General features: G+C 34.9%; 1 protein-coding gene across 2 annotated transcripts in view; it reads left to right on the top strand.

The window, feature by feature from the left end:
- LOC115430320 (carboxyl-terminal PDZ ligand of neuronal nitric oxide synthase protein) overlaps positions 1-16,658 on the top strand; it is a 146,840-nt gene that overhangs the window by 80,806 nt on the left and 49,376 nt on the right. For both annotated transcript variants that reach the window (XR_003936922.1, XM_030150270.1), the window contains exons 5-7: positions 1,609-1,717; positions 7,554-7,695; positions 10,182-10,372. Coding sequence is in view for 1 of the 2 variants with exons in the window: in XM_030150270.1 (XP_030006130.1) it covers positions 1,609-1,717; positions 7,554-7,695; positions 10,182-10,372 (442 nt within the window). In the remaining variant the exon portion in view is untranslated. The remainder of the gene's footprint in view (positions 1-1,608; positions 1,718-7,553; positions 7,696-10,181; positions 10,373-16,658) is intronic.

Below are 16,658 nucleotides of genomic sequence, written 5' to 3'. Positions count from 1 at the left end.
TAAATTAACTGTTTTTCAAAGGAGTGATATTTTGCTTTTTTAAATGGAATTATGCATTTTAAAACATTTCCCTGTGGTCTCAATTAACTGTAAATGCTATACTTGGGTCTGAATTCATCATTAATTCAACTCCACAGGTCCATCTTCAACCCTATTTCTGAGTAATGACACCAGAAAGGTCATTTTGAGCGCTGGCCCTTTAAATCCAAATGAATCACTTCAGGCCCCACCCCCTCTGGGTTGTTGGCTGTGCTGCTCTGTCCCGTTCAACCAAACACTGAACATTTTAGGTAATGGGCTCCAAGTTTGGACATATTTTCAGTATGGACTACAACCGCTGCTGCTGATAAACAATTATGTCGTGCTCGGAGAAATGCGTTGAAAGTCTTGACCTTATATGGTGTGATGTAACTAGTTATAGACGTAACAAATTAAGAAGGAATTGAAACAGGTTTTAGGAATCCACTTGATTTTTGCCAAAATGAATATAAAGACAGCTTTGCAGCACCTGGAGGGTTCCAATTCAAACTTTATGAATTATTAGAGTCCAAATACACAAATAAATGAACCAAAGACTAATAAAAGTGGGTTTAGACAAATATGATCCCCTTAAGATTCTCTCGTTTTCTTTAAGAAAGGGGTGTCAAACGTACGGCCCGCGGGCCAAAATCCCACCTGCTAAAGATTCCAATTGGGCCCATGGGATGAATTTCCGAAGTATAAAAATTACACTGAAGAAATCAACAATTAAGGATCTAAAAGTCATTTTACCTTAGGACATACAGACAAATATGATCTCAGGTGGATCAGACAAGTCAAATACTCTCATAATAACCTATAAATAATCACAACTCTAAACTTTTCTCTTTACTTTAGGGTGAAAAAGTAAAATTACATGAAAATATTTTCATTTACAAATGATCCTTTCACAAAAAATTTAAACAACCTGAAGAAGTGTCCAAATACACAAATAAATGTACCACAGACTAATAAAAGTGGGTTTAGCAATATATGACTTTAACTCTTAGAAAACTCACACATTCTCACAGCAGCTTTTATGACATTGAAACCGACACAAATTCACAGCAGCACATTTACCTGGAATAATGTGTCAGGGATTAAAGGGTAAACACAGTGTGATTCCCAGAGCCCAGCGACTTACAGAATCTGAAATATGAGCCTCAAAGTGTCCAACTGCCCCCTTTAAACCTATCGATAAATCATAAAATTTAGGTTCAAATCCAGAATATTTGCTGTCTTTCCAAAAGTTTCAACTAAACCAACATAAACTTGGCAGTAACATTTTCACCTCAGTACTTTCACACTCAGTATGAAAAGGTTTTGGTGAGATCTTAATCACTGTCATCATAACAATGGCTCCTATAATGTGAGGGCAGATAAAACTTTTAGAGTAATATACAATTTTGATAAGTCAACATGTTATAGTTCTTATTAAGTACAATTCTCCTTCCTATTTTCACACTGACTACACTGTTATATCATTAAATGTGTAATAACAGCAGGGAAAGTATACAGATAAAGTAAGTAAAGTACTTTATTTTGATGTGTTTATGGGTGATTTCATGTTTTTGTTTTGGTTTTTTTCAGGATCTTCTATGTGTCTCATGATTCCCAGGACCTAAAAATTTTCAGCTACATCGCAAGAGATGGCTCCAATAACTCCTTCAGATGTAACGTCTTCAAATCCAAAAAGAAGGTATGGTATATTCTGCTGTAGTAACGCAAAACTGTCAGTTTAACCTGTTATAGGGCACTCATAGAAATAGCAAACCTTAGTGTGTTATTGGAGGACATGACAAGAATGTATTACTGTTGTGTTTTATAGTTAAGTAGCAAATTACGACAAATGAAGTTACTATATTTGGTTCCTTACCCTTAAGTGGCAAGAAAAAAATCCAAGAAGTATAGATAAAAAGTACGAGAAAAACACATGTAAGATGAAAGGAACATGTATTTTAGAACATTAGACCATCACTTTTATAACATTAGTCCAACATACAGGGGTTGGACAAAATAATGGAAACACCTTAAAACATCAACAAAATATAATTTAATATGGTGTAGGTCCGCCTTTTGCGGCAATTACAGCCTCAGTTCTCCGAGGTATTGATTCATACAACTTGCATGCGGAAATAACCAAAAATAGTCACTTCCCTGATAAGGGGTTAAAGTCAAAGTTCTTAGTCAGTAAATGGATTTTATCTGGTGAGTTATTTTTTTCCCTCATTTTTTTTCTCAGTTTAGGACCCTAATATTAAATATCTGCCAGTATTGGCAGCAACCTCTGGTGATTTATATTTTCTGGAAACAAACATCAGCCAATCAATCAAATTTTATTTATATAGCATAACAAAAGGTATCTTCAATCTATTTTAGAACATTAGAACGTTACTTTTAGAACATTAGACCAACATACAGTAAGTCAGTGGTTCCCAACCTTTTTTGGCTCGTGACCCCATTTTAACATCACACATTTCTGGCAACCCCAGACATTCAAAACGGAGACTTTTTTTTTTTTTTTTTTTTTGCTAAAATTCATTTGTTTTTGATCATGTAATAGTTTGCCATACAATGTTGCAAATGAATGCTAATTTTAGATGACATTTAGTCTATATAATGTAAATTATTATGGAGGGAGGCAGTAAAGCCAGGTGTAGATTACTGCACAAAGGGAGAATTTGATTTTCCTTGGTCAGGATATGTACAGTCAGTCCAGCTTGGATTTACAAGGCTGACAATTAATACTGAACAAACAAGAACTCAAACTATGAATTATGAAAGAGCTGCAGCATTTGAAACCGACCACAATGAACATTTGACAGATAAACAGAACCACAGTGCTTCAGTTTCAGCTTCACAGTTTGTCATGTTTTTTATGGACATCATATATTTTTTATTATTTTATATATTTTTTCCTTGTTTTTTGTTTTTACTGTTGTTTGCAGTGTTGTTGTAATTTTCCTTTATTTTATTTTATTTTATTTATTTTTTTAATTGTGTTTTTACTGAGTTTTGACCGTGTAACTGCTTTTTGGACTTTAACCATATGCCAAAAAAGTAGCTGGACTGATTTAGAAAAACCAAGCCCCAAAACATAAACTACTGAGCCAAAATTCAAATAGTTGTTGGTGTTCAGTTCTCTTCTTGATGTACATTCTGAGTGTCTTATTTAGTGAAAACCTGTCAAACTTCAATTCATCTCTTTGTCTTTTTCTGTTATTCCGCCTGTTTTGACCCTGAAACACTCAGTAAAACAAAACCACAGAAGAAAAGGAACACAAGCATATACTCGCAGCAGCTTTTATTATACTTCAGACGCAAATTCACAGCAACTCGTTTCACTGAAAAAATGTCTCGGGTTAAAGGGTAAAACCAGTGATTCCCAACCATTTTTTGGCTCTTGACCCCATTTTAACATCACAAATTTCTGGCGACCCCAGACATTCAAAAGGGAGACTTTTTTTTTTTTTTTGCTAAAATTAATTTGTTTTTGATCATGTAATAGTTTGCCATACAATGTTGCAAATGAATGCTAATTTTAGATGACATTTAGTCTATATAATGTAAATTATTATGGAGGGAGGCAGTAAAGCCAGGTGTAGATTACTGTACAAAATGAGAATTTGATTTTCCTTGGTCAGGATATGTGCAGTCAGACCAGCTTGGATTTACAAGGCTGACAATTAATACTGAACAAACAAGAACTCAAACTATGAATTATGAAAGAGCTGCAGCATCTGAAACTGACCACAATGAACATTTGACAGATAAACAGAACCACAGTGCTTCAGTTTCAGCTTCACAGTTTGTCATGTCTTTTATAGATTGGGATTTTCTCTGTCAACTCACTATATATTTTTTATTTGTAATTTTTTTTTTTTTTTTTTTTTTAATTTAATTACTGGAAATTACTAGAAATTTCAGGCGACCCCATTTGAATTCCAGGCGACCCCATGTGGGATCCCATCCCCAAGGCTGAAAAACACTGACAGAAGAGCTGATCCAGACACCTGTCAACATCCAATTATCCCTTTGAACATCATTACTTACTGTAACCGTTGCTATCATTGTCTTGTAATGCATGAGGAAAGTACCAAAAATAGTCACTTGCTCGATAAAGGATTAAGCTGACATTGCTGAAAATGATCCTGCAATCCTGTAAGCACAAACCAAAAGAAGTAGTCCTTTTTATTAACAATGACATAATCTTCATGCTTCAATGCAGCCATGAGGCCTTCTGCATTCAACTCCAGCTTTTGCTTTTCTTAACTTGAAACACTTGGCTGCTGTTGTTGTTACACCTACATATAAATGTCAGCAGTAAGTGTGAAGCACGCTGCAAAGCAAACGGCATAGACACATCTCTGTATCTTCAGTCTCAACAAAAGAAATAAGCACATTTTGTTCCTAAATCACACTAATTAATCAGTCAAAAAAAAGCAGATTTCGCCACACTGACGTAGTTAATAAATGTTGTTTAAATCTAATATTAAATTCAATTTCCTGCGTCTTGGCTAATATCCTGTGACTTAACACTGCAGACACATAGTCTACAGACAGTGAATACAGAACAGATGCACTAGGGGACGAGGATTACAGCTGCAGACACAAGACAAGCATCTCCACCTTTCTGCCTCTTCTGAGCATTAGCTGGTTTTTATTTTTGTCTGTGCAGTCTTGGCTCAGAGGTTCGATGTTATTAGTCATGTGTAAACGCAGGTGTCTCACTGAGGTCGTAACAGTCTCAAAGTGGGTGTTTGTAACCGTCGTCATAAAGCAGGGGTGTTGAACTCATTTTAGTTCAGGGGCCACATTCAGCCCAATGTGATCTGAAGTGGACCAAACCAGTAAAATAGTAACATAGAAATAATGACAACTCCAAACTTTTCTCTATGTTTATGTCATATAATGTAAATAACGTGAAAAACCCGACATTTCTTCAGGAAAAGTGCAATTTTAACAATATTATGCCTCACCTTATCATTTACATATGTGAATTACAACTTATAGATCACAGTGGATCTGCAAATACACAAAACATTTAGTAACAGGCAGAATATTTTGTTGATTATGTTGTTCATTTTGTGGATATTTTTGTTCATTTTGTTGATTATTTTATTAATTTTGTTCATTACTTTTTTCATTTTCACTCAGCAACATTTGGTTAATATAGCAATACAGAATATTGTTAAAATTGCACTTACTTTTTTGGAGATATTTCAGATTGTTCATTTTTCTTCACGTTGTTCAAATTTTTTGTGAAAGGATCATTTGTAAATGCAAATATTTTCATGTAATTTTACTTTTTCACCCTAAACTAAAGAGTTGTCATTATTAACAGGTTATTATGAGAGTGTTTACTTGTCTGACCCACTTGAGATCATATTTGTCTTTAAGTCCTGACCTGAAATCATTTTTCGTTCCTTAATCGTTGATATCTTCCGTGTAATTTTTGTACTTCGGAAATTCATCCCACTGGCCTGATTGGAATCTTAAGCAGGCCGGTTTTTGGCCCTCGGGCTGTATGTTTGACACCCCTGTCTTAAAAAAAAAACAAGAGAATCTTTAAGGGGTCATATTTTGCTAAACCCACTTTTATTAGTCTTTGGTTCATTTATTTGTGTATTTGGACTGTAATAGTTCATGAAGTTTGAATTTGAACCCTCCACGTGCTGCAAAACTATCTTTATATTAATTTTGGCAAAAATCGAGTGGATTTCTACAACCCGTTTTAATTCCTGGTTAATTTGTTACATCTATTACTAGTAATGTCATGACATTTGCACATATAAGATTAAGACTTCCAACACTTTTCTCTGAGTACGACATAATTGTCTATCAGCAGCAGCGGTTGTAGTCCATACTGAAAATATGTCTCAACTTTGAGCCGATTACAGAAAATGTTCAGTTGTTGGTTGTATTAATGAACACAAGTGGCTGAATGGGACAGAGAAACATGGTCAACAACCTGGGGGGGGCGGGGTGTGAAGTGCTCGTTTGCATTTAAAGGGCCAGCGCTCAAAATGACCTTTCTGGTGTCATTACTCAGAAATAGGGTTGAAGATGGACCTGTGGAGATGAATTAATGAAGACTAATCAAGACTTCCGATGAACATTTCTCAGAGTATGCCATAGTTGTTTTTTTTATTTATTTTGAATTAGCATTAAAACCAAAAAACAAAAGTATTGTATAAAAGAAAATTCAACATTCAAAAAGGAGCAGGGATGAAGTTTAATTTATAATTCCACCCCCTTACCCCATCCTTCTACCTACCCTAAATTCCTATGTCAGATCCCATAAGTAACTCAAAAATCCAACACATATTTGACCAAGTTCTGATTATGCACAAAACACAAAATTGCTATGCGTATCAAGGACAGACTGTCCATTTTGCAGCAGCATTTCATACTAAAGTAAACCCTGTCCTTTTCATAGCAGTAATTTAGCAATAGTTTATCAGCAGCAGCAGTTGTAGTTCATACTGAAAATATGTCCCAACTTCGAGCCGATTACCTAAAATGTTCAGTTGTTGGTTGTATTAATGAACACAAGTGGCTGAATGGGACAGAGAAACTTGGTCAACAACCTGGAGGGGGTGGGGCCTGAAGTGGCTCATGTGCATTTAAAGGGCCAGCGCTCAAAATGACCTTTCTGGTGTCATTACTAAGAAATAGGGTTGAAAATGGACCTGTGGAGTTGAATTAATGAAGAATTCAGACCCAGTTTATGTAGACCACAGGGAAATATTTTAAAATGCATAATGCTGTTTAAAAAAAGTAAAATATCACTCCTTTAACCCTTTCATGCACAGTGGTCACTCCAGTGGACAGTTCTTCTCCAGCTGTTCTCTTGTATATTCATAGGTTTTGTTGTTTTAGTTCCATATCAGCCAACACAGTGGACACTTATGCAACATCCCATAATACACTGCAGTTCATACCATTTGCTGTTCTTGATAAACCTGATCTGCAGTAACATGTTTAAGTGTAAATCAGTTGTTATTTGTTAGACAAAAAGAGTTGTTTTTTGCATATTATATGAGGTAATAAGTAGCATTGGAGTATGGTAAAATGTGAGAAAACATCAAATTAGCAGCCTTAAAAATGTTTTTATTTCATTGTTTTCATTTTACTTTCTAATATTGGGTTTTAAATACATATTTCTTTACTTAAAAAATTAAATGCATGGACATTTTTGTAACTCCATGAAAAAAAAAAAAAAAAAAAAAACACGATCACAATTTTTTTTTATGCCTAAGGAGGTATAAAAACACTCCAGGCAAAAACAAATCTTGTCTAAGGTTCTCATAATTCATGCATGAAAGGGTTCAACAATAATGTTATTTATAGTGAAGAAAAAATCCCAAACTCTTTAATGATGTCAGAGCTCAGTAGAAATAACACACGTCTGATGACTGTGAAAACCATGACACTCTGGAGCTATTATCAAATACTTTTTGTCCGGTGACCTTTTCTTTCCTGTGTGCCTCTAAGCGTCTCTGTGTGTCTCTCTTATCTGTGTCCTCTGTCAGACACAGGCCATGCGTATTGTTCGAACCGTAGGTCAGGCCTTCGAGGTGTGCCACAAGCTCAGTCTGCAGCACGCCGAGCAGGACGCCGACGGACAGGCGGACGGAGAGAGTGACAAGTCCACAGAGGAGCCCAGCAGCCACGGTGAGGGAAGAACCCATGAGGTGGATTATCTTATGATGTAAACAGTGGTGACTTTGCAGAATGACATTTACCTCCTAAGACCCAGCTAAGGGTTTTCTGTCTACATTTGTGGACAAGAGTTTCACAACTTTGTACCAAAAAAAAAAAAAAAAAAGAAACTGTCCACCATAAAGGACATTCCATAAAAATTTTAAAAACTGCATCTGAAAAAACTGTTGCATCATGATGTTTCCAATATAGGCACTGATTTAATAAAAAACAAAAAAGCTTGTACTTTGCTGACATTTCCTGGGTCTTAGGAGGTTAAACACAGACAAAATACATCTACTTAAAAATATAGAATAAATCATTGAAACTTATATTGCAGCGGCACATGTATTTTGCATAAAATTTGCAGTGCATGATAGTTTTTTACCATCGCTGGGCAAAAATTTTATAATTCCTCGTAAAGTGTTATATAGTGTCGGAAAACTCAGGATCTCAGCTTTCCGATGCCGATTAAATTGTCTGCATAGTGAGAGTCACAGTACTTTGAATGCTGTAAAGTGTAAAATGCAGCGCTGAAGAGATTGGTGTCGTTAAAGGGTTAAGTATTTAAAAATCTAACACAGAAGAACTCTGCCTTATAAATCTTTCCCACCTGTCTCCTCTGTCTGACCCTTTGGCTGCTGGATGATCCTGGCCTTGTTTCAGTTCCTGTCCACACCTCTTTGTGACATAAATGGAACAGTCAAACCTCCCACCAGCTCATTTAGTGGCACAGTGATCAAATAGTACCAACATAGAATAGAATAGAATAGAATAGAATAGAATAGAATAGCCTTTTTTGTCATTGTGTATACACAACTGCTACTCCAGCCAGTGCTTCATTATTTACAAACACCAGTGCTACAGAATAAGAACAGAGCAAATATAAAATTACAAAAATGAAAAAAATAAGATAAGAAAATATACTTTAACCCATAAAAACCCAAACAGCCCCCAGCGACCAAACCACCTACTGATCTAAACTGTTTAATACCTGTTGATCCACTGATCCTATCAATACATGTAAATAATTGGTGTAAAATACAGTTTTTCATCTTTTCATGGTCATCAGATATGACCCATTAGGACGTTCAGAGGCTCCGTGGTTACCATGGAGACACCGTCATCTTCTACAACACTGATTCACCAGTAAAACCCATAGAGTTGGATCAATGACAGTGGATGGAGATATTTGTTTTTGTTCAGTTCATGATAGATTTACTGGAAAAGTCACTTTTTTTTTTGGTTTTCTCTGTTTCTGATATAACAACTTGCAACTGTAATTTGAACTTTTAGTAACATCTACATGATCAGTAAATTAAATATAGGAAAATACCTAATATTCACTGAAAAAAACAACACAAAATACTCTCCTCAGACCCAGCTATGGGTTTTCTGTCCACATTTGTGGACAAGAGTTTCACAACTTTATACAAAAAAAAGAAAAGAAACTGTCCACCATAAAGGACATTCCATAAAAATTTTAAAAACTGCATCTGAAAAAACTGTTGCATCATGATGTTTCCAATATAGGCACTGATTTAATAAAAACAAAAAAATGCTGGTACTTTGCTGACATTTCCTGGGTCTCAGGAGGATACAGAAGATAATATTACAATAAATGGTGATAAATCACTTAAGGAAGGTTAAATATAGACAAAATTCATTTGCGAACTGCCACGAAAGTAACACTGGGTCTTTATGGATTAAAAAAAATAACAATTTAACAAAGTAACACAAGAATAGAGCTTAGTAGAATAAAAATAAAACTGGATAAAATATGAATGGGCGCAATTTACATTATTAACAGCATTAACAATATGTGTATCTATGAACAGTATTAACAGTATGTATTACCATGAATGAACAGTATGTATATAAATAATATGAAACTGTATGTATCTCTATTAACAGTATTAAGTCTATATATGAAACAGTATCTCATTTAACAGTATTAACAGTTTGTAAATGTATGAAACAGTATGTATCTCTATTGACAGTATGTATTTTCTATAAAAACACTCTGTATATCTGTGTAAAACAGTAAAAAAACAGATGCCCAGTTGCAGTGAAACGTACACAGATACGAGGAACAACACTAAAATAATCTGGGTGTGATTATTCCCAGACGCCTCATGCTGTGTTCACTGTCAGATGAAGCATCATTGTGGTAAAGTTTCCCACAATTCCACTTCACACTTTATTGGACAGCGCAAGAGGGCGGTTGCTAGTGTTGGTGATAATGAGTATAATTTGCACACTTAATGAATACTTAGCCTAGCGCTGAGTAACAGTTTATGTGATAGCCACAGCTGATAGGGAGACACTCAATATAGATGTTCGGATTTGTTCTATTAACACGTCTATGTCCAAATATATTTCTTAAATGTGTATTTTTACTGTTCGTGCTTGTCATGCTGTCAGTGTTGGGGTCATTGTCTTCTTGTATTTCTTTTTAGGTCGTCAGCTGACAGGAGCAGAGCGAGGGGAGGACGAGGAAGATGGCAAACAGGGAGGAAGACGAGGAGGAGGAGGAGGAGTTGGAGGAGAGGAGTCGACAGCCGGTGCTTCACTGTGTGAGAAAGCAGTCAGTGAAATTCTGCAGAGTCTGGCTGAACTGAACGTGGTCAAACCCGGGCAGACCATAATGGTAAGATACACACCAACACACACTGAGCAGCAGATTTAAGGAAAAGGAAATTAAAAGAGTCACTTTAGCACATTTCACCATCTTACAGCTAAAACTGTGCAGCAGTCAAGTATAGGGCTGTGTATTGGCAAGAATCTGGTGGTACGATACAAATCCCAATACTAGGATCACGATACAATATATCACGATATATCATGATACTGTTAAAAAAGCAATTTTTTGTTTGTTTCTTTTCTTAAAATGATTATTTCCTTGAAGAATTGAATTACACCAGAAATCTGCACAAATACTAAACACATTTTTATTTGACCACAACAGGATCTGATGCTGTATCACAAAATGCTCTGTGTTCAAACTGAAATTATGTTTTACAGACATCGAAGTTTGTTTGTTTTTTTTATTAGTGATAGTTAATAAGACAATGTGGACAGAAAAACAACAACACATAAACAAATGGAAAATCAAACAAATAAACAAACAAACCAAAAACAACAACAACAGAGTATTGACAAACAACAACGGCAACATCATATTACAATGAAAAAGATCATAAATGTAAATAGCAACTAAACAGTATAGCTTGGCTATAGGGAGAAGGGGAAGAGGGGGAAAATAATAATTGTTGTAATAATACAAAAATATATAATAATAATACCAGTAGCCTAATTTGCTAGTGTTATTGTGGCGGTGGTAGCAGTGGAGGCAGTCACAATACAACAATGAGTTAAATAATTTAATATTTGTAATAATGTATTTGTATCAGTTACTATCTGTTTTGAGTTTATATAAGTCAATTTAAATTAATATGGATATGGGGAGGTGGGGGGTGGGGGGACATTACAGTTTCAGATCCTGTTCAAGTGTTAATATTCTATTAGTTCATAACTAACATCAGAACATTATTTTTGTGCGATCCAAACAGAGGAACGAACATTATTTAATAAAAGAGTGTAAATAATAATGAATTTTAAAAATATGTATATACATATACACACACAATATCTGTATTTGAATAAGCACTTAAACATATCGATACCGTCTTAGTTTTTGGATCTTTTACATCATTTAACATTGGAAAAAATCAGATATTCTATAAGAGGATGTGCCAATAAGTTTTTCAGTACCTGGCAACCCGTTCTGAATCATATAAAAGAGGTAGATCCCTCACTTATTTCATAGTAGTCTTAGTAAAACAAATCCTTATGTATGTATGTATGTATGTATGTATGTATTTATTTATTTATTTATTTATTTTTGTCTTTTTTTTTTTTTTTTTTTGTGGGTGCAACAGGGTGGGAATGTTCATGGGTTTGGGTTAAAAACAAAAGAAACAATGACTATTATGCTTTTCTGTGACTCTGTGTAATAAAAATCACTTGGAACAACAAATATCAATACAGAACTTTTTAATATCGATACAGTATTGTGAAATGATATTGCAGAACCGATATTTTCTTACACCCCTATGTGAGGGCAAGTTTATGGTCAAATATCTGAACACGTTAACTGCGTTCATGAGGCCATTTGTTTCTATTTCTGTAGTAAATTACTGCTCATTACCGGGCAGGAGGAGATGGCAGGAGCGTCCACATTTGAATGATTACAGGATTCTTTGCTGTGCATCACCTCTCTGTGTGTACCTACACTACACTGACTCTGCCTTGATTCATTACCTTGGCTTTAGTAGTGTTTTGATGCTCTTATCTGGGCATACTGCTGCCAAATGGCTCATTGAACTAAGAAAGTGCAGGATAGTGCTTTGTCATTGACTGCAGTACCTGACCAGATCATTGACTGCAGCTCTTAGTGACTAATCACAGCTGGCAGTCGACACTTAAAGTAGAAAAATGACACGGTCACTGTTGTGAAAAGACAGCATTTTTGGTTCCGTGAGACTTTAGCTTCAGTGTTATTATTATTATTATCTTGCACAAATATTTCCACAGCGTCAGGATAAAAGCGATGCTCCGCGTAGGCTTTTTAGTGTGTCATGATGTTGCTCTTTTGGATCACCAAAGTCAGCGCGGTAGACATGTTTATTTATCCCGCTGCTAAAAGTGAGGGTGGGATCGGAATGGGGGGAACCTGAACATTTTTTGCTCACTGTAAAAGGGGGACACCTAATCCCAAAAAAAAAAAAAAAAGCTAGTCTGTTTCCTTTGATTTCGGAAAAACGCCAGTATAATCCCATTGAGGGAGTTCACGAACATCTGCTCTAAGGAGATAAGGAATAAGCAAGGGAATGGGTAGAGTGAGAGAAAGAGGAGATGGAGGAGGAAATGGGAGATCAGGATAATGGAAAAGGAGACTGTCCAAAAGGGACATTCAGTATCCAGGTTACACGTCATACACAGGAAGTAGACACAGTTTATAGAGCTGCTTGTATTTTCATTTCTAAATGTACTTTAACCCTCTAGAGTCTCAGTGTATTTTGGCCGGGGTTTTTTTATATACTTTATTTTTATCTCCACATTTTATGATAGACAAAAAAAAAAAAAGACAGACCACAACAATTAGAGCATCCAGGTTCAAACCCCATATAAACAAAATACAGACAATATTTCCAATATTTTTTACATTTTATTTTGGCCGTTTTTGAATACTTTAAATTTTTTTTGCCTTCATGTCTCTCATCAAAAATGTGTTTATCTTGCCTCATTTAGTATAACTGTTTTCAGCACAACCTCACCTGTGTGACTGTACAGTTATTTATTTATTTATTTTTTCATTTAACATGCTTTATTAACACACTAAACCTAATATCACACAAAAAATATGAAATCCAAGTAGGAAAACATTGCATTTTTTTTTACTGTTTTTCACCAAAAACATATTGAACGAACCATTTTCATATTTTAGGATGAACATATAAATAAAAAACTTTAAAACAATAATTACAAATTTAGTAAATTACAAAGTTATATACTAATATTTAAATGAAAATAGAGCTGCAACTGATTAATCGATTAGGTGCTTGCAGCCAATGCAAAAATTCACAATTCGATTAATTGACTTGAATTGATTGAAGGGAAATATTATATAAATATTATAATATTGCAGTTTTCCTGAATTGAAGCTTCTTTGTGCGTCACAATAAGCGTCCATGTGAAACACAACAGTGGAACCAATGTTTAACAGCAGAGAAATGAAGGAAACAAAGCTTTGATTCAGGAGAATTGTGGTTAAATGATTTTTTTGGATCAGTTTGAGTCAATTAATCGGTCACAGTTCTAAATGAAAATGCAGGCAATGCCTCAGGCATTTTAAGGAAAACTACACACAACTATTTCCAAAACAATCTGGTGTCACAATATGATGAACAAACATATTCAATGAACCATTTTCACAACCCAGAAAACTGTACACAACTATTACAACTATGCACAAACAATCAGGTGTCATAAAATTTCACACAGATCACTTCTGTCACTCTGTGAAACAGTTCCTGTCCACAACAGTGGTAACTCCAGTGTAATTCAATACCCACACAGATGGGTATCCTGGTATAAGCTCTACTGTATAATGCATAGGTGTCAAACATGTGGTCCGGGGGCCAAATCTGGCCTGCGAAAGGGTCCAGTCCGGCCCGCAGGATGAATTTGTGAAATGCAAAAATTACACTGAAGATAATAACAATCAATGGTGTTGAAAATCATTTTAATTCAGGTTCCACATACAGACACATACAGTCCAATTATATTTAAAATGGGTCAGAACCAGTAAAATATTATCATAATAACCTATAAATAATGACAACCCCAAATTTTCTCTTTGTTTTTTTGGTGTAAAAAAGTAAAATTACATGAAAATGTTTACATTACCAAAGAATACTTTTACAAAAACTGTGAATTACCTGAAAAAATAGGAACAAACGGAAATGTGTTAAGAAAAGTAAATGCAATTTTACTAATATTCTGCCTGTTACTAAATGTTATGTGCGATTGTAATGCACATGTGTAAATGATAAACTGATAAACCGAGGCAGAATATTGTTAAAATTGCACTTGTTTTTCTTAAGACAGTTCAAGTTGTTTATGTTATTCAGATTTTTAAGGAAACTTTGTAGATGTAAACCTGATCAGAATATAATTTTGCTTTTTTGACTGTTATTATTTTACTGGTCCGGCCCACTGGAGATCAAATTGGGCTGTGAAATGTGGAACTGAACTAAAATGAGTTTGACACCCCTGGTATAAGGGATGCACTGATATACTGGCATCGGTATCAGCTGGTATTTGCTGATATTGGTAACATTCTTACGTAAGATGTTTCTTCACCGATATTTAAGTGTCAAATTCTATCAAAGTTTTTTCATGTGTGTATATGTTTAGATCTGTGTTCTTTCAAAGATGATGTGAAGGACTGAAAGACTTTAAACTAGTAACTATTTCTATATGTATAAGAAGTTGAAGATTTAAGGGGGGGGGAATAATAACAACAAAATAAAGAAAGGTGGCCCAATCCCTATCCTATTTACATCAATATTTCTCTGAAATTGTTTAAAAAAAGAAAAAAAAGCCATACAAAGTATAAAAAAAACATTGATAAAATAGATCAAGTTGGAGACTATTTAATAAATTATGTGAAAGAAAGTGTTTTCAATAACACACGCATTATAAGCACGTAATGCAAATTAAGATAAATGTTATATGAATAAAATGCATAAACGTACATGTAGGTTCCCAAATGTGTGAAGCTGCTGTTACTGCAGCCAGACTTCTTTCTCTGACAGTTTACACTTTTCACTGTCTTTCTGAGCTCAGTGTTGTCTTCTGTGTTTATATCTGCAGTACAGAAAAATGAACTGTTTTCAGTTTTTGATAGTACTAGAATTCCCTGAATGGATTAAAATTTACATTCCAGTTTAGAGGAGAGTTGACTTTTATTGATCCATACTGCATCATTTTGACTCCAAAGATTGATTTTTTCTTTTGTTTTTCTTCAGTCCTACATGATATACAAACTATTGTAACTTCAAATAGACTCGCTGAACACTTTCAACGCTGACAGAAAAGAATCACTATAAAGGCATGTGAATAGACTTGCTAGCAACATTCATGCTCTGGGACAACCCATGATGCATTGCCTTTTGTGAAAATACACTGGACCTCAGGCTGAATGTGTCAGTGAGAGGGTGAGATATTTTGAAAGAAACTAAATATTGAGGCTTTACTGAAAACCTGCAACTAAAAATACGTTACTGTGTAGCTGTGTTGAAAATTAATCTGAAATCTAAAACATTATCTGTTTATTAGCAGGATGAGGAATATCATTTTATTGTGACAAGTTCAGGTTTTATGTTCTGTTAAGGGAAGGTGAGTGTGATTAACCCTTTAACCCCTGACGTGTCTGTGGTGATTGTTCTGAATGTGTGATTTATTTTAAATATTCATAGAAATTCAACCATTCGCTCAATAAGAAAAAATTCAAAATGTGCTGATAGAATAGACCTTGTTCTTTCCACAGACATCTGAGCATGCTCAATACACCCTCTGGCGCCTGTGAAATGGGGGGGGAGGGCAAAACACGGATCAGTGAGTGAGACAAACTCACTAAAAATAGACAGTTTGGGCTTCTTTTTTTTTTTAACTTAATTTTTCATGTATTTTTTTGTTTTTACTGTTTGCAGTGTTGTGGTGATTTTCTTTCTTTCTCTCTCTCTGTTTTTTTTTTTTTTTTTTTCACTGTATTTTTACCAAGTTTTGACCATGTAACTACTTTTTGGAGTTCAACCAGGTGCCAAAAAGCAGCTGGACTGATGTAGAAAAAAAGCCCCAAAACAAACACTTACTTACTTATACCTCTTCTGAGCCTGGTGGCACTTGCGGCAGTATGTATCTTCTCCATCTGACTTGGTCTGCTGCTATCCCTTGATGCTTTATCTAAGGCAGTGGTTTCCAACCTTTTTTGGCTCGTGACCCCATGTTAACGTCACAAATTTTGACCCCAGACATTCAAAACAAAGACTTTCTTTTTTGCTAAAATTAATTTGTTTTAGATCATGTAATAATTTGCTATACCATGTTGCAAATAAAAGCTAATTTTATACAACATTTAGTCTATATAATGTATATTATTTTGGACGGAGGCAGTAAAGCCAGGTGTAGATTACTGCACAAAGGGAGACTTTTATTTTCCTTGGTCAGGATATGTACAGTCAGTCCAGCTTGGATTTACAAGGCTGACAATTAATACTGAACAAACAAGAACTCAAACTACGAATTACACTGGGTTACAAAAAAATGTTTTTTGCAAGTTGTCTAGGTTTTTTCAACTGAATTAGGAC

This window comes from Sphaeramia orbicularis, chromosome 12 (assembly GCF_902148855.1).
Source record: "Sphaeramia orbicularis chromosome 12, fSphaOr1.1, whole genome shotgun sequence".
NCBI lineage: Eukaryota > Metazoa > Chordata > Actinopteri > Kurtiformes > Apogonidae > Sphaeramia > Sphaeramia orbicularis.
The sequence above is the reverse complement of the archived record's forward strand: the minus strand, read 5'-3'. Positions and strand labels throughout refer to the sequence as shown.